General features: G+C 41.2%; 1 protein-coding gene across 3 annotated transcripts in view; it reads right to left on the bottom strand.

The window, feature by feature from the left end:
• The window catches only part of CLDN10 (claudin 10), a 104,691-nt gene that overhangs the window by 6,941 nt on the left and 78,010 nt on the right, over positions 1-19,740 (bottom strand). For all 3 annotated transcript variants that reach the window (XM_043504672.1, XM_038374063.2, XM_038374059.2), the window contains 2 exons: positions 11,993-12,154; positions 10,700-10,781 (listed from right to left, as the gene is read on the bottom strand). In XM_043504672.1, coding sequence (XP_043360607.1) covers positions 10,700-10,781; positions 11,993-12,154 — 244 coding nt within the window. The remainder of the gene's footprint in view (positions 1-10,699; positions 10,782-11,992; positions 12,155-19,740) is intronic.

Here is a 19,740-nt window from a genome sequence, read left to right as displayed (position 1 = left end):
TTATGGGTGATGTCCTAAGATTTGAATCCAGGCCTGGTAGTCGCCAGACAGCTGTCCCATCCATACACACTCTCCTTGCAGTGTGTATGATAAACCCATTGTTTCATGTTCTCTGTGTGTGTATATCAATCTCCCCTCCATTTTTTCCACCAAATGCATCCGATGAAGTGATCTGTAGCTCACGAAAGCTTATGCTCTAAGCTTTCTAAGCTTGGGATTACCAAATTATAAATTTGTTAGTCTCTAAGGTGCCACTAGTACTCCTTTTCTTTTTGCAAGAAGGTGGTTTCTGATTATGGCTGCATTGGACTGTGCTTCCTACATCAACTCTGTTCCTGATTCCTGCTCTGCTCCTGCCTTTGCTCCGGTTTCCACCGTGCTACTGCTCTGTGCTTGACCCTTGCCTGTCCTCCGACCTCAGTTGACCCTTGGCTCTGGTATTTGACAGCTGACCTCTGCTCTGATCCTCCGCTTCAATTCCTGGTTCTGTCTCTGGCTTGACCCCTGGCTCTGGTAACTAGCAATTGATTATGGTGCTGACCCTTAGCTTCATTCCTCAACCTGGATGCCTGCTCCGCCCACTAGACCTGACTCCTGCCCTGACTACTTGGCAAGACTGCCTACATTCCAGTCATTAACATTATGATTGTGCATCACTTTAAGTTCAAGGATACAGCAGTTGCTTTTCCGGCTTTCCTCTAAGATTTCAATCCATATAGTTTGTCTGTATGTGGTAATTTCTTTTACTGATATCTTCCTCCACTTTTGCCCAAAAGAGGAATAGAACTTTTTCTCCCCTACATTTAACTAATAGACGGTTTCTTTTCTGTCCAAAGGGTGGCACAATAGTGCAATGTGGCTTTATACAAATTATTTTAGTCTCCTCACTAATGTTTTCTGATATTTCCATTTAATCCCTCATCTCTAGTTACAAAATGCATTTTCCCCAAATTCTTTCGCTACTTCCTACAAAAGTAGAGTTCTTTTGACTTACACCAGTATTTGGTATTAAGTCATTTCTACCTAATTTTCAATGCCATTTACCTTCCTCCTATTTGAAATTAGTTGGAAAAGGAAGATCTATCCTCTCAACCTCTATACAGAACAATGAATTTTATCTAATCCATTTTTTTCAGTGCTTAAGTAACCAGCCTCAAAGCTTGCCATCCAAAATCCATTATGTACCATATTAAAACTCATTACATACCTTGTTGCCTCTTGAATATTTTTGAAAACACTTTCTTTACAAACAGTTCTCAATATTTTTGGTTTTCCTTCCTTTTGTTTTGTTGTTAAGAATATTTAAATGAAAAAGGATCTTTGTTCTTTAGAAATTAAACTAGCTGGCTTCGTAAGGGCCCAATCCAACTTCCACTGAAATCAATGGCAGTCTTTCAAGTGACTTCAATGAGAGCTCGATCAGGCCCTAATACAAATAACCTTGATACAGTTTGCTGAGAAATTGGTGAAGAACAATTCAGAGAAGAGCAATAAAGTGTTTAAGGGGCTGGAAGCACTGACTTTTTGCAGAAAAATTAAAAGAATGAAAAAGCTAGAGCTTGACGAAAAAGCTACAGTAAATAGTGTCATGAACTGAAAACCATCCTCAAGTGTTCAAAACGAGAGATTTAATGTAATCAAGAAGGTAGGACTAGTTAATATAGGATTAAATCAAGCAAAGAAAAATGTATCCAGATGAGGCATGCTCCGCAGTGAGCAAGCCAGAATCTTTAGCCAGTTTCTTTGAATGATAATCTGGTCTTGAATAAGTAATAAATATTTGGCGTAGTAGGTTTTATTATCTTTGCCTTAAGCAGTTTCAAAGAAAAACGGGGAGGGGGAGAAACGTAATACTCTCACCTTTTTAATAAAATCATTTTAATTAAAAAAGAAATTGAGAAATAGATTCAAATCAGTAAACTAAAGGCAAAGGCAATTAAAGGCAAATGCAAATATGGTTGGTACAGAAAGAAATGATTAAATTCAGAACTATAAAATGGGGAATGATTCTTGGAACAGTAGGACTTCAAAGAAAGATCTGAATTATGTAAACTGAGAGAATCAACAATGCAGTGCTGTTGGAAAAAAGGCAAAAGCTGTGCTGGGCTGTAATAGGGATGTGCAAACAAGCAGGCTAATTATTCTGCTCACTCATTACTGACTATTACTCTTGGAATATTCCATTGAAGCTGAGCACCACATTTAAAAAAACCAACAGGTAAATTAGAGCAAGCTCAGAGGAGAGCATCAAACATGATACAAGGTTTGAAAAAGAAGACCTGTGAAGAAGAAAATTAAGAGTATGGTGCATAATCAGTATAGAGAAAAGAAGGCTAAGGGGAGACAACTCTATAAATATGAAAAGTGAAGTTGTACTGAGGATTCAGATAAGCTATTCTCCTTAGTCAATAAGAACAGCTAGAGATGTAGAACTTAAACTGCAACAAGGAATATTTGGTGTAAACATTAGAAAAATCAGCTGTGGAAACATCATTATTACAGATATAGAGGGAGATCCATCTATTGGAGATGGCTTAGGAAAAGTTCAATCAACCTTGCCCGTGCACAGATTGCTGTCACATTCTGCTCCAAACAGTCTACACATGCCCTAGAAGGTCAGACTTTTACCCTCTTCTAGAGTTTGACTTCATTGGTAATGCAAATAATCACATGATCAGAACATAACTCAGCATGAGGTTTCTCCCTAAGCAAGGCTGTTCCTGGGGCTTCCTGCAGGACCTTGGTGTCTCTGCCACTAAGTCTCTCTGACCAGAGATTTGTGCCCACCTCTCTATGCTGCTGGAAGTAACAAGCTGTATCTACCACAGTAAGTCAGCAGAAGGTACCCAGCAGCTTTATGCAGGTTTCTGTTTCCTACTATCAAGATGGGTCAACACAGTCCCTGCATCACTGTATGCGATTGTTATGAACCCCGCTACCTATTACACTGCTGAAGTGCAGAAGAATAGAGTGAGGCTCTTCCAGTTCAAATGATGTTGCTTATTCCTCACCCGGTGTCATAATTTTTAGTTAATGGTATCACAGTCCTCCCCCCCAGCACCAACTGCCTTGTCACAGACAGAACTGTACAATTTCAGGGGAGGAATGTGTAGCAGGAGTGAATTCCTAAGCAACAGAGTTCTTCTTCGAGTCCTTGCCCATGTCAATTCCAATCAGGTGTGCGCGCGCTGCATGCACAGCAGCCGGAAAAGTTTTCCCCTAGCAGTATCTGTCGGGTTAGCCTGGGCACTCCCTGGGGTCACACCTTCATGGTGCTCAATAGAAAGCCCTGCAGACCCACCACCCCTTAGTTCTGTCTTACTGCCAGTGACGGTTAGCTGGAATGTTTGTTCTCTTGCTTCGGCAAGCTTCCCCACTTTAGCAGTGAACTTTTTCCTGTTCTGCATATAGTTAGCAGTTAGTATTAGTTTGTTGTCTATAGACTTAGTTCGGGGTATCCCCCCCTTCACCTTTCTCTCCCAGCACCAGGGCATGCCTTGGTCCCCCCCCGAGTTTTAAAGCCTGTGAGGACTGTGGTAAGTCTATGCCCAAGAGCGACCCGCACGCTTTGTGTTTGAAGTGGCTGGGAGAGAGTCATCTCAAGGACTGTTAGGCTGCAACCTCTGCCATGGTTTTACATGCCGCATAACAGGCAAGACAGCTCCCGATAGAGGAAAAGGAACTCCAGAAAGAGACCTCATCCTTCTTCAGGCCAGGGTTCTGGCCAGTTGAAGCCATTTTCAGGCCAAAAACAGGCCTTTTGAAGGCACATTCAAGGATGGTGCACCAATACGAACACTGGATCCTCCCCATCTTACCTTCTTGTGCCAAATATCCCATTTCTACCCTGCATAAGCCCATATTACATTGGACCATTTGGTGCTTGGCACAGTAGAAAGGGGATACTCCCTCCAATTCTCGCCCCTCCCACCCCCGTTCCCCGTCTCTCTTCAGGGACCCTTCTCATGAGCAACTCCTCATACAGGAGGTGCACTTACTCCTATCGCTGGGGCCAATGGAAGAGGTTCCTCAGGAGCTAAGGGCCCAGTATTTCCTAATACTGAAAGCCAAGGGCAGGCTTTAGAGATCTCAACAAGTTCATGAAGAAACTGAAGTTTCACATGGTCTCCTTGGCCTCCATCAGCCCTTCCGTGGAGGGGACTGGTATGCCACCCTCGACCTAAAAGACACTTATTTTCAACCGCAATCACTCTGTCCCACAGGAGGTACCTCAGATTTGTGGTAAACCACATTCATTACCAATTCACAGTCATCTGTTCAGCCTCTCAGTGGCGCCTCAAGTGTTTACCAAATGCATGGCAGTCGTGGCCGCTTTCCTGCGTGGGTGACAGGTTCAGGAGTTTCCATACCTCGATGACTGGCTGATCAAGGGCCACTCCAGAGAGCAAGTGGAGGTGCAAGTACAGTTCTGTTGCCCTTTACTCACACAATAAGGATAACAAATTTCATTACCCACCCACTCCCAATACTTAAGTGATTTGAAACCCAAAACCGGCCAAAAGTGATCATTTTGGCAAAGCAGCTCTGTCATGCTGAGCACCCAGGCAGAGTAGGTGTGTCTATCTAAACATGGTCTGCTCCTGAAGTCTTTTCCCCCCAGTTCATCACTAGATGTCAGGAGAAAGCAAATTCAGGCCTGGCTTACATCAGCAAGGTATCTGACACAACCAGGACATGGGCAGTCAGACCTAATGGTCACAGCAGGCAGCAGGAGGCAGGCAGGGTCAGTTTACCAGGAGCTTGGGGTCAGGCACTAGGTTACAGAAAGCAATCAAAGAGCAAAGTCAAGGACAAGCCAGCGCCTAGGGTTTAATCACAAACAGGGTCTGGAGCAGAGACAGATAGGCACTCGGTGCTATTGCTCAGACAGCTCCCCTTCATGACTTCCTGGTTTAAGTATTGGCACAGGCTAATCAGTGGGCTCTATGAGGCCACCACTCAGCTCGTGCTGGGAAGTACAACCTGCTGAGCCCAGCCTCATAGGGTCCGCCTGTGGAAGCCAAGCCTAAGCCTCTACTAGTGCTGCAGAGGTGTTAGCAGCCCAGAGTCTTTATGTTCCTAGGTTCCACCCCTGCAGGTTCTTACAGCCTTAAAGTATGGTCCAACATCACTAAACCTTTCTAGCCTGGTAATCAATACACAGCTTAAAGAGAAATGGGAAAAGCTTGTATGCCAAGTAAATTCGGATAAGTATATTTTAAATGGTTTAGGGTGTGGATCATGCTAAGAAGGTGAATAAAAAACAAAACCACTTTAAAGGCAGAAAAATAGTAGGACAGCAATAAATACACAAAAATAAAAACTTGATAGGTTGAATGCTGTCCATTAGGAGACAGATAAGCATGATACGACAGACATTGATGGGATAGACTTTAGGCACTGGAATGAAGAGTAGGAAGTCACACAGCCATCCTGTAACAGCAGAATAATAATTACTGAGGCCCAGGTATGCAAGTATATACAGAGGAAAGAATGTTTAAGGAAAGAATACCAAAACCTGTTGCAAAGGGAGAGAGGGCAGTCAACTGACACACTAGTCATACTCTAAAACAAAACTAACCTTACTGGCTTTATTCTGGTATCCCTCAGCCTTCCCCTTTACATGTGATGATTTGTGTGCTGACTCTTCACTTAACACCTCCTTTTCATCTTTCGGGCAATTGCTGCCAGTGGTCATGGAGCAAAATGTGTTTCAAGCTTTTTCAGAGTTTTAGCCTCAGCTGTCTTTGATCACATGGGCTAGTGGATACCAACAACAAACAGTCTACAGAAGGCGCAGTGGAATTTTTGGAAAGGTTGGTGGCAGGTCTTTCACGAAGAACTAGAGATGTCAGTTAGTTATCTTGACAAGTATGTCCAGCTAACATAAATGATTCCTACCAAACTTTCCATGAATTAGGTTATCAATCAGAGGCTATTGCCAACAGGATTTTCCTGGGTGGTCACAAGAGGAAACAGGAATTCACATCTGCTGGTTATGAACAGGAGGCCATTAATAAGAGAGAGGAACTCATTCAATTGTTGGATCAAATCAGGTGTGCTCAATGAAGAGAGACAGTCACAAAGATAATCTTTACTCATTCTAGTCAGAAAGCCTGGCAGTCTATCTGGAGATTCCAGCCTTGTCAAAAAGGAGTTTCTAGTCACTGAAAATGTTGTTGCGTCCTAGCTAGTGGCTGTACATAGAACTTGGATAAGTCATTCAGTCGTGTAGTCAAAACTGAGATCACAGAGAGGTGGTAGGCTTTGAGTGCATATTCAAACCTGAAAGCTCCCTTTTCAGACAAAGAGCTATACCTGACCATGAAGCTTATGAGAACAGGAGCCAGGCCTGGATAACATTCACCTAGGCCCAAAAAAGAAAAGCTGTCTGCTTCAGTTACTCAAATCGATGTTTCCAGGACAAATGAATCCCCAAAAATCTGGTGCAGGCAAAGGTTGTAGTCATTGTGAAACCAGAAAAACTGCTGGAAGATCCTAAGGGCTGTCAACCCAGCTCTCTCCTTTGTGTTACATATAAGTTTATGGATAGATTGAATCTGATGTGAATCAGCAAAATTATCAAACCACAACTGCCGTTTGTTCAGGTTGGCCCAAGATCAAGTCATTTGCCTAACACAAGACATTGATGACATTTGAGAAGAGCAAGAACGTTGGTGCTGTTCTGGTGTACTTATCAGTTGCATATGACACTGTCTGGCATGTGGCTGACTGCCACATTGCTGCAGACTATTCCTTGGAGGCCCCTGGTTTGGTTCATCATGAAAGTCATCATGAATCATAACTTCATCTTGCAAACTGGAGAAAAAGTCAGCTAGCCAAGGTGTCTTTGTAATGGATTCCTGCAAGGATCCATTCTAGCTCCTCCCCTTTTTAACATATATCATTATGACCTATCAACAACGAAGGCCAGTAAGTATGTATATGCAGATGAGATCGGTCTTTCTCATGTGTGTAATGACCTACATGATATCAAAGGCTCACTCAGCCAGGACATGGCTACTTACCTTTCTCAGTGGAGATTTATACTAAGAAAGTTTAAGATGATGGCCACAACTTTCCATCTCAACAATCACCTGGTAATCAACCCCTTACATCCTATGCTGAGGATCATCCACTCCCTTGCCAGACAGTTGTCACTTACTAAGAAGTCAAACTGGATCACAGCCTAACATACTGGCCTTATCTAGAAAATATAAAGAAAAAAATTGCTTCCTGCACGGCCTTGATCCAGAAGCTAGCAGGAATCTCCTGAGAAGGAGAGGCAAATGTGCTCTGAACCTCAGTACTGGAGCTGGTATTTGCTCCACTGAAATATTATGCAGCAGTTTGGGAGCAGAAGTTGGCACCCACATCTCGTTGATTTATAGTTGAATACAGTCTCCATGTCATTAGTGGCTGTCTTACCCACACATTAACATCTAATTTATGTATGTTGGCTCTTATAGCTCATCCAAAACTTTGACAGGATGCCATCACCCTTAAAACTTCATGGAGAGCTATGAATGATGAAAACAACCTGCTGCACACAAGGGAGACAATGGTTTTGACAGGTGCAAATATGCATTGCATACGTCCCACCAGAAAATCTGCCTGCCTCTAGAAGAAAACACCTACACAGGCAGTTCCTGTTGACTTGCCAGGATTGCCTTTGCAACATCCTTTTATGGGAATTCTGGAAATAAGAAGGATGTTTCTCCTTAGTATGTGTGAGTCTGACGGACAATTATCACAGGGCTATCCAGCCAGCACTCCATCGTACTGCCAGTGGCATAGGCTCCCATTGATTTCAGCAGTTTTTGGATGAGGCAGAAATTTAAAAAAAACAATATTAACTCATCAAGAAAAAAGGAACAATGAGTGGAAATCCTAGTACTGACACAGATCTCATTAAAGATTTTAAGTAAGTTAGCTAAAATAAGGATGAGGTATTTACCAAGAAGACAGAGAATGTTCAGCATTCCTTTTGCAAAATGGAATATAGGCTGGGAAGTAGGAAGATTTCTGTTGAGTTGCTCGAAAAATCAGTGACTGCTCATGAAACTAAACTGGAAACACTGCAAAGGGTTTTTGAAATTCTTGTTTTTAAGTATAAAGTTAAATTACAAAGGAAAATGAAAATGATGAAAAATCTATAAGACATAATTTAAGGTCAACATTTTCAAATCTGAGTGTCTAAAATTTGGCTGCTTAATCCATACTTAGATATCTAACTATAAATTGCCTGATTTTCAAAGGTGCTGAGCACATGCAATGCCCATTGTCTTAAATGGGAATTTTTAGATCACTTCTGATAATCAGGTCACTTATATTTAGGTGCCTTATGTCCCACTCCTACAAAAACACACTTGTGTAACTTTAAGACCACAAATAGTCCCACTGATTTAAAATTAAATATTAGGGCTGTCAAGCGACTAAAAAATTTAATCACAATTGTGTTATTAAAAAAACTAATAGTGATTAAACATGCAATTAATTGCACTGTAAACAATAATAGAACAACATTTATTTAAATATTTTTGCATGTTTTCTACATTTTCAAATATATTGATTTCAATTACAATGCAGAATACAAACTGTACAGTGCTCACTTTATATTTATTTGTATTACAAGTATTTGCACTGTAAAAAAACAGAAATAGTATTTTTCAATTCACCTAATACAAGTACTGTAGTTCAATCTCTTTATCATGAAAGTTGATTTTACAAACATAGAATTATGTACAAAAACAACTGCATTCAAAAATAAAACAATGTAAAATTTTAGAACCTGCAAGTCCACTCAGTACCACTTCTTGTTCAGCCAATTGCTCAGACAAACAACTTTGTTTATATTTGCAGGAGATAATGCTGCCTTCTTTTTATTTACAATGTCACCTGAAAGTGAGAACAGGCATTCTCATGGCACTGTTGTAGCTGGCATTGCAAGATATTTTTGTGCCAAATGCGCTAAAGATTCATATGTCCTTTCATGCTTCAACCACCATTCCAAGGGTCATGCTGATGACGGATTCTGCTTAATAACAATCCAAAGCAGTGCAGGCTGATGCATGTTCATTTTCATTTTCATAGTCAGATGCCACCAGCACAAGGTTGATTTTCTTTTTTGGTGGTTTGGGTTCTGTAGTTTCCTCATTGTAGTGTTGCTCTTTTAAGACTTCTGAAAGCATGCCTCATCCCTCACATTTTGGAAGGCACTTCAGATTCTTAAACATTGGATTGACTTTAAACTTTCTTTGTGTTTTGTCAGATCTGCAGTGAAAGTGTTCTTAAAACAAACAACATGTGCTGGGTCATCATCCGAGACTGTTATAATATGAAATATATGGCAGAATGTGTGTAAAACAGAGCAGGAGACATACAGTTCTCCCCAAGGAGTTCAGTCACAAATTTAATTAACATATTATTTTTCAATGAGGATCACCAGCATGGAAGCATATCCTCTGGAATGGTGGCCAAAGCATGATAGGGCATACAAATGTTTAGCATATCTAGCATGTAAATACCTTACAATGCCAGCTACAAAAGTGCCATACAAATATCTATTCTCACTTTCTGGTGACATTATAAATAAGAAGAGGGCAGCATTATCTCCTGTAAATGTAAACAAACTTGTTTGTCTTAGCAATTGGCTGAATAAGTAATAGGACTAACTGGACTTGTAGGCTCTGAAGTTTTACATTGTTTTGTTTTGGAACGCAATTATGTAACAAAAAAAAATCTACATTTGTAAGTTGCACTTTCATGACAAAGAGATTGCACTACAGTACTTGTATGAGGTGAATTGAAAAATATGATTTCTTTTATCATTTTTACAGTGCAAATATTTGTAATCAAAAATACTATACACTTTGATTTCAATTACAACACAGAATAAAATATATATGAAAATGTAGAAGATCATCCAAAGTATTTAATATATTTCAATTGGAATTCTATTTTTAACAGTGCAATTAAAACTGCAATTAATTGAGATTAATTTTTTTAATCACAATTAATTTTTTGAGTTAATTGCAATTAATCAACAGCCCTATTAAATATATAAGTTAGTGATTATAGGATCATGGCCTAAATAAGGATTTATAAGCCAAATTTTAGGCACTCAGGATTGAAAAAATTTGCCCTGGAGAATACTTTTAGAAAATATTTGCAAGATGATTTAGAATTTATGATAAGGTTTTATCCCTTTGTGAAAATGATACTTTCTATGAAATGTTCATGAAAGAGCATTTCTGTTCCATCTGTTGATGAATATTGAATTATCTACTCAATGGGCATCTCTGTCTTCTCATAAATCTTCAGAAATTTTTCTTCTGAATTAGTGACAAATATAAACATATGAATCAGCTCAGCTAAATTGAATCAGTCCTCTGCACCTGCTGTAGAACATATTTATGCCTTTAGGCAGAGAAATATGGTTGCTTTACTAGTGATATGGGAAGGCTTGACATAAGAAATTGTTTTTGTTAGTTCATTAAACTCACCAATAAGTTTCCTATGTACAATTTCATACTTTTGATTTGAGTAATAAGAGGAAAGAAAGTTACAGACCCAACATTTCTCTTATGTCTGGGACTGGGAACATCTACTTCCTTTTACAAACATACTTTGGTATGTGTTTTAAACAATCTAAGGCCTAATTTGTTTGAAAAATTCACAGGCATAAAAAAGTACTTACTTTTGGGCAATGAAAGTAGGATCAAAGAATTCAGATGTAATTCTGTTCGCGTACAGGGAGCAACCAGTCATAGAGCACAACCCTAAAATGCACCAGATGAATAAATCATTCAGTGGAATCAGTATAATAATTATGGGCCTGACTGTACTGCCCAGGGGCGGTAAGTTATATGGGCCCGTGGTGCCTGTGCTCAAGCAATATTCAGGGCCCGGGGACCCAGCTCCACCAATGTTCAGGGCTGGGTTTCTCCCCCGGCCCCGCCGCCCACCCCTGCGTGCCTCCCCTCTGCGCCCTGGGCAGCTGCCTCCTGCAGCTGGCGCTGTGCTGCATTCTACCAGCTCCCGGGATCAACTGCTGCCACAGGGTCCTAGTGCCTCCTAACCACTAGTGCCAGGGCAGGCTGACCCAGGCTGACCCTGCCCCTGCCCTTCTGCCTCGGACGGACGAACCCTTCCCTTTTCAGCGGGACCCTTCACCAGCACAGCCCCCCCCCGCCGCCCACAGTCACTGCTCCTGCCTCACTTTGGGCAAGGGCAGCTCCATCCCCCACCCCCAGTGAGGCTACAGTGAGGGGGAGGAGGTGCACACATGATGGCAGCCCTCCCCGGCACCACCACAGGGAAGGCGAGGGGGCTTCCTGGACCTGAGAGGGGCCCTAGGAGCACATGCAGTGACAACGGTGTGAGGTAAGTGTGCTGCCGTGGGGGGAGAGGGCTGCGGGGGAGTCCTCCTCTCTGGCCCCTTCCCCGGGGTAGCCTGCCTGCACCTCAAACTCCTCATCCCTGGCCCCACCCCACCCCAGAGTCCATGCCCCCCACAGCCCAACCATCTGCCTCAGCCCTGAGCCACCTCCTGCACCATGAACCCCTCATCCCCAGCCCCACCCCAGAGCCCGCACCCCCAGCCAGAGCCCTACCCCTCCTGACCCCAACCCTCTGCCTCAGCCCTGAGCCCCCTCCTGCACCATGATCCCCTCATCCCCAGCCTCAGCCCTCATCCCCACACCCCAACCCTCTGCCCGAGCCCCTCCCACGCCCCAAATGCCTCATCCCCAGCCCCACTCCAGAGCCCTCACATTTTTACATTATTTTAAAAAATATATATCAGTTTACAAGGCAGGTGTGTGGGGGCAGGACTTGGACCTGTTCTGGGCACCACCAAAAATTATACAAACCTGCTGCCCCTGCTACTGCCAGTGAAGCCACTGGGAACTGTGCCACTGATTTCTTTGGGAGTAGGATGAGGGCTTATGTGACTTCAAATATATATTTAAAGTTAGAATTGCATATTTACCAGAAAGTATGAAAATCATCCCAGCTAAACAAGCGACTTTAGCTTTAGTCTGATCTGAGCCTCCAACTTTCGTACACTTCATCCCAACCAGTGCAAATATGGAGCCAAAGAATCCAAGACTGACAGCAGCAATCATGAGTCCTCTGCAGGCTTGGATATAACCTGTAATCACAATGTGTAATCCTGTTATTAAAATAGCATTAACTAATGATTTTCACTGTAGTGCCTTTGGTTGACTCTGCCCATGGTTGTGCAGGAATAACTGCAAGCAGAATTAGGGCCTGGCTTTTTTTGTGATTTAATCTCATTTTTGAGCATGGCCATACAGGGTACTGTATACTACCTACAAGATGATCAGTCCCTTCATCTTCATTAAAGTTTGATCCAAATCCCATTGAAATCAATGGAAATACTCCCATTGAGTGCAATGGGCTTTGGATCAAGCAGTAAGGCCCAGATCCACAAAGGTATTTAGGTTCCTAACTTCCATTGATTTCAGTGGAAATTAGGAGTCTACCTACCTGTGAGAAGCTGGGCCGAAGACCCTGATTTAGCAAAATATTGAAGTATGTGCCTATCTTTAAGCACCAGAGTATTGATTTCAGTGGAACTACTCGTATGCTTTAAGTTAGGTATATGCTTAAGTACCTTGTTGAATGAGGGCCTTTCTTCAGTGGCAGTTGAGGACACCCAGTACCTCACAGAGGTAAGGCCCTTGAACTGGATAGACTGAGTACTATTTTCTACCTTCCAAAAATTAATTATAGTTGACATATTGTGATAAACAGTTCTGTAATTATTGGGTGGGCAATGCAATATTGTACAGTTAAGTAATCACCATAAGAGATTATTCCTCATAACATATTATGGCTTTCATTTAAAATGAATATACACTTGCATTAGTTTTATTTATTTCATCTTGATACCAGGGGGGCAGTGTGTGTGTGTGAAACATTTCTGGTTCTATTACTATTCGAACATGCTACACTTTATCCATTCCCTCACAGCCTTAATAGATTTCTTAATGATATATACCAAATAAACAGGAAACCTGTATAAAAGTACATAATTAATGGAACATGCATTCATCAAAATATTTTAAAAGCTTATTGGTTAGAGCTCCATGTAAAAAGTAACACACAAGAAGCCATTTGCAGTGTACACCAAGTTTTATTGATCCTACAGAACTCAGGAACTATCCTATGTAGTCTTGAAAACCAGCTAATGGCAATTATCTATTCACTATTTATATACCTTAAACATGAAAAAGCTATATTAAAAGAATATTAGTAAGATTGCAAAGTCACACACTCAAAAGTTAGGAAATGGCAGAAGTTAAGTTGCCTGGGAAAACTTAATTGGATCTTCTTGTCTGTATGCATTATGACACAGTCTATAATGATGTGATCACATATTTTTTTCACAAGACCCTGCCTTATTTGATGCACAAGAGAGAGACAGTGCTCATTTAATGAACAACTATTAAATACTTTATTTTCTCCTCATTGTTCAGTGTGTGGCCCCTGGCCTTATTTACTGTACACTTTTCAAATCCTTCTCTGAAGACAGAATTATTAATTTTCTTCATAGGGTGTTCTATGGTGGTCATCACTACAGTATCTGAGCATTTCACAAACATTAATGGATTTACTTGCACAACACCGCTATGAGATGAGGGGATATTATTAATCCATTTTACAGCTGGGGAACTGAGGCACAATGAGATTAATATCCAAAATATCCACTAATTTTTGGTGCCCAATTTGAGACACTTAAGCCCTCATTTTTTTTTATATAGCTCAGTATGTTCAACGCGTATTGACTTCAGTTGCATCTGTGAGTCCTTAGCCCTTCTGCTAATCAGACCCTAGAGACTTGTATTGGACACCAAGAAAACGAGGCACCCACAATTAGTGACAACCTGTGAAAAGTCTGGGTTAAATGACTTCCTTAGCATTCCTTAGGAACTGTGTGACAGAATCAGAGATAGAATCCAATGCTCTAGAGTAGCACGCAGCTGCCTTGATAGGGTTGCCAACCCTCCAGGATTGTCCTTGAGTCTACAGGAATTAAAGATTAATCTTTAATTAAAGATTATGCCATCTGAGAAAACCTCTAGGAATATGTCCAACCAAACTGGCAACCCTACTTGACTATGAAGTGAGCTGTAGCTCACGAAAGCTTATGTTCAAATAAATTTGTTATTCTCTAAGGTGCCACAAGTACTCCTTTTCTACTTGACTATGACATCATCCTTTCTCTTTCTGCAGTCCACTGACTAACTCACTACAGACGTTCCAACTTCTGAAACAAATGAGATGGGGTCCTCAAGACATCTTTCGATATACTACTATGATTCAGCCCCAGAATAAGGTAGAAAAAAGATGTGATCATGTCAATAAAGATCATGTAATCATGTATCGTAATACATATGCACAAAGGAGCCAAGTTAAGGTTGCATAGACAACTTTATTTCTGATATTTCCTATCTTTTGAGTGCTTGACTTTGCAATCTTAATAATGTATTTTTAAGGCAATTTTTAAAAAAAAAGTAAACTGAAAAAACAAATTCCATCATGTGGTATCATATTGACACCTACATGGATCATTAGCAGGGTTAGAACCTTTAGATCCACTGCATAGACGTCTGCCTCTTGAGCTAAAGGAGTGAACAGTAGCAGTAGGGAGTTATTCTCGAATTGGCCCAGTAGGAGAAAGGGCTCGGATACCTTGCCAGTAGGTTTCACATCTATTTGTTGTTCCTGCCCCCACCCTGCCTCTTCCTGCCCCCACTCCTCCCCCCCACCCCTCCCCCAGTGTCTCCTGCATGCTGCTGAACAGCTGATCACAGCGGGCGGGAGGCATTGGGAGGGAGGGGGAAGAGTTGATTGGCAGGGCCCACTGGCAGGTGGGAGGGCTGGGAGGGAGGAGGAGGAACTGATCCGTGGAGCTGATGATGGGTGCTGAGCACCCACTATTGGAGAACCCACAGAGTCGGCGCCTATGCCTTCTGCATTCAAATCAGGTGGCTTCCTCCTCCAATGTGCCTGAGCACCAGCCGGGTGGTCACTGACAGCACAGGAGAGACAATTTCCCTGTTCTCAGTTCTAATGTCTGGTCCCACCCCGGCCCCAACCAGCCAAAAGCAGGGGAAGTGTGGCTTTGCCCCTGTAGCCTTAGGATGGAGGGAACCTACTCTGTAGGACTGATGCATGCAGTCATGTCAGCACTAGCTTAGTAGCTGTGAGATGCTGGAGCATGATTAGCGAGGGAAGAGTCTTCAGCGATTTAACTTACTAAACTATAAGAAGTCTCGACTGAGCATGTGTGAACTGTGATTTTTTTCAATCACAGTGTGGGCTGGTTTTTACAGGGATAACAAGATGAACATCCCTGAAACAAAGGCCACTCCCCTGCCACCTTTCAAGTCCGTGCTCCAATGCATGGCAGTACTAAAACTTCTTAAAGAAAAAATTCCCAGAATTTTTTTAATGTTGCAAAACAATGTATTTTTCCCTAGCCTCATTCTAAGAAATATTTGAATTGTTCTGGCTGAAATTCCCTATCTTTTAGTCCCCTCTGCCTCCCCCAAATACTTGTGAGGTAGACACAGTTAAAGTTTGGCAAAATTATACCTGAAAACAGGATTTTATAATGGGAACTGCCAGGCAAATAAATGGTGCTATACCAGCCCTGCCTATAACATAGTTATCTCTTATTTATATAGCATTCCTGTGAAAAATGTCTACTGAAGGAAAACAGTATTAATCTGAATAAATCTGAACTATTTACAAACATCTGATATATGATAAGTCATGTATACACATGTATAAATGTGGCAAAGTAAATGTATAAAAAAAGTCAATGCATAAAAAAGCATACCCCAGACATTTTAGCTTGCTACCAGAGTAGTTACACCTACATTACTGTGAAATAGCTGGATACTCACATATCATTTTTCTAGTTTGCTTCTGGAATTCCTATGTGCAGAACATGTTGCATTTTAAGATGGAGCAGAGGGTTTTTTTTTTTTTTTAAAGTAAGGTCTATTTTCTCCCCTTTCCCCTATCTGCAGAAAAGCGGCAGATACTAAAAAGTGGACAGAAGACCTAAGAGATATTCTCCTCTGGGGATAGAGTTAATGACCATCCAGGGAGGATAAGCGATGTTCCCTGAAACCTTTAGAGCCTGAGGAAAGTGGAAAAACTGGTTCCAGCTCTGCAGATCCTGTAGGATGTTCTGAGAGAGCCACTCTGTAGAGCCCTGCAAATCTGTGGCTATCCATGGACCATTTTTGTGGATCAGATGTGGATACAAATTTTGTATCTGTGCAGGGCTCTACCCCTCTCTTATCTCCCCAGCCCCACCCTCCTGGCAACGCAGCTCACTCAAGAGCCAGAGTGCCATTGCCTCTCATCTCTCCCGTCTGCTTCACATACACACATTTGACTCAAAGTAACTATAGAAGATGTTTAGTATTGATGGAGTTCATCAGCAAATGTAGGTAGAGCTAAGAATGCAATCAAATTCCCACATACAGCTCTATTGAGCCTTAGAGGAGAAATTCTTTCAATATGATCAGTGCTAAACCACTATTGAATAGAGCATAGGAGCACCTCCAAATGTTTAGGGTTGTTCCCAAAACCCAGAAAGAAGTTAGTGACTAAAAGTTATGAGAATGAACCAAACTATTTGGGTATGCCTAACAGTGAGTAATTTGAATTATTTTCTAGACTGCGCTGGCACATATTGTAAAAGGCTTGCCCACTTGTGGGAGGGTTTATGTAGTAAAAGTCACATATACTTGACTTGGATAGAGTGAAATTTTATTAGTAGTAGAATGCCAGGAGAAAAGGAGAATGAGAGTCTAAAATTGTTTCAATTCCTATTCCACTGATAATGAACTTCCTGTTTTTATGCCAAATCCTGCATTCTTATTCACTCTTTACTCAAGCAAAGCTGACAATGATGTTAGTAGGAGTGAAGTTTTAACAGGAACTTCAGAATCTGGTCCTTTAAAAAAATACACAATTATGTACATATGTAGCTAATAAGATGCTTCATTTTTTAACTGTAGCAATATAACTATTCATAATCTCTCATCACCTTATTTTCCTTGTTTTGGAAATGTTTTTGCGGTAACACCCTTTAGTAAAGCAGTAGGTGAAAACTGGCCAAGGAAGCCATTATTTTTGACAGGTACAATTTACTGCCACTGTTAGTTGCTAATTAACATATTAAGGTGCTGAAGCATGGATTTATTTACCCAGAGGTACTCTAAAGCTTAATTTATGGCTAAATCTCCAAGGAGAAATATTAAACATTTACCAAAAATAACTAGCCTATGCAAAAAAAACCAACATGGCTGAGATTCATTCCTTAGTAAATGTCAAAGCACACTTTGGAAATAATAGAGGGTAGTGAGACTGCAAGAAATAATTAACTCACTCAAACAAGGAAGCAGTTTCAATTAGCAGAAATACCATGACTTGGAATATCACTGGAATCTGTTGCCCAAAAGTTCTCAGTTTTGTAGGCCAACTAGACTCTGAGTTCAGTTCAGCACAACAAAGAAATCATCCAATTAGGGTGTTTTTTAATGCAGAATTTAGAAAATAAAATTTTGACAATGTAAACGAAACAAGGGAGCCGGGGAGAAGATTCCATGAGTTCCACTAGAGACCTCATTATACAGCTCTAATTTACCTGGGAGTTACCTAGTTACTGTGGTGCTGGGTGATATAGAAAACTGCAAAACATGTAGCTAGCTGCAGAAGATGTGTTAGAGATTGACTTGGAAATGAGAACCAGGGTAATGATCATTTTATCAAGTCCAACTTCTGCTTGCTTGGACCAGAGTTAAACGTATTGCATATGAATGTGTTTGGTTACAACAGTGACACATCTTTTGCTTTCTTGATTTTTTCTTAGACACAAACTAGCTAAGATGACCATGACATTGCTCAATAAAATGTAGAAAGGCCAAACAAGTCAAAGAGGAGATTGCCAAGGTGTACTTCTTCAGTATCTTCTAGTGAAGGCCAGAAATCCACTGTTTCCACACGCATATTGTCACCATGAATTATTTGGCACTGGGGTATAATTATATACCATCTGTTGGGCATCCAAATAAACAAGAGCCAAAACAGACTGAAAGTGACACTTTTTAAATAGAGTAGAAACAAAATAGTTATTAGGAGCATCTAACAAGTTTTCACTACATTGTACATGTTCAGCAACATTCCGATAGAAAACTATTTCAGGCTTTTTTTTTTTTTTAAACAAATATGATTTGTCTCACATTCCAAAGAATCTCGTTAGGTAATGATCTTTAGTGTCTCATTGCCGTCATGTGTGACAAAAAGTTATGTGGAGCTCACACATCTATTAAGTATAATACACGGAAAAATGTACAATGCTCTGGGGATGCGTGCTTTCAATAAATAAAATAAATACTTGCTGTGGTATCATTAAGACTGCATCATTTGAAACGGTGAGATTGCTTTATAGATATTGCACAGATTCCCTTTTCAAACACACACCTATAGCATTTGTGGTTCTAAGCTCTAATGCCCCTTTTATTTCATAAGTACATACTTGTTCAGCTACGTTATTTTAACTTGTCATTTGATCCACTGGTGTGGAATGCTGTAAATGATATGCTGATGTTGTTTAGTTGTGTTATTATTGTTTATATTATTGATATAAAAAGATCATTATTATATAATATTATTGTTTGTGTGTCTGTGACCAGCAACACACAAAATTAAAACGGTGGTAAATTAAAGGCCTGTTTGTGCCTTCCTTACTCAGGCAATCCTCCACTCCACACCACATGATGATTTTGCCCGTGTAAGAAGTGTCAGATTGGGCGCTTAAACACGATGGACTATATTGTGCCCATTATACATAGGGCCTAGCAAGAGGCATTATGGAGCTGCATTGTCCCAAAGGAAAGCAAAGGTGTTCTTCCCAGACTCCCCCAACGCTAATCTCTTCTTTACACACATGCACACACACAGTTAGTGCATGGGGAGCATGGACACTGCTACCCACCTTCATGGAGAGTGCAGCACATTCTCTCTTCATGGGGCTGGGTAGCTCTGCTTGCTAGAGCCGGGCAATGGTGATGGAGCAATTGATCCACCTCCTTTCTTCCTCACTCCCTCATGCTTCCCTACCCAGGAGAATAGGGAGGATGCAGTTCCTAGATTGTCTTGATCATAGGAACTGGAATTCAGTTTAGTCTTAGGAAGGCCGTGCAAGGGCAGATGGGGGGAAGCTCTCTAAGCGTATGCCTAACTGCAATGGAAGTCCAGGGTTTGAACTCAGGCTCAAGCCTAACTCCCCTCCCATCTACACACAAATTGCACTAACTCATAGTTCAAACCCTGGGTCCCAGGGCTCCATGGGGGTGGAGGGCTCAAGCCTGAGTCAAGTCAGGACCCAGGGCTGAAGACCTATTGCTTTGCAGTATAGACACAGCCTCAAGTTCTGGGAGTCCATCAATCCCACAGACACTCCTGTTCTTTCAATAATTTTAGTTATCAAAACAGTCTTAAAATTAAACAACATTTAGGAAGTCCTTAGCCTAAGGTGTTGACTCTGTGGGTTTGTCTATGTTGCAAGGTAAGCCGAGGGTTAGTAGAACTTGAATTAGAAGATCCTGGGTTTGTTAACTTAGGGCTTGAAAGTCTACAGGTTGGTTTGCACACTGCACCATGAACATAAGGTCTCAGTGGCCACAT

This window comes from Dermochelys coriacea, chromosome 1 (genome assembly GCF_009764565.3).
Source record: "Dermochelys coriacea isolate rDerCor1 chromosome 1, rDerCor1.pri.v4, whole genome shotgun sequence".
Classification (NCBI taxonomy): domain Eukaryota; kingdom Metazoa; phylum Chordata; order Testudines; family Dermochelyidae; genus Dermochelys; species Dermochelys coriacea.
Note: the sequence above shows the minus strand (reverse complement) of the source record. Positions and strands in the feature narration are given on the sequence as shown.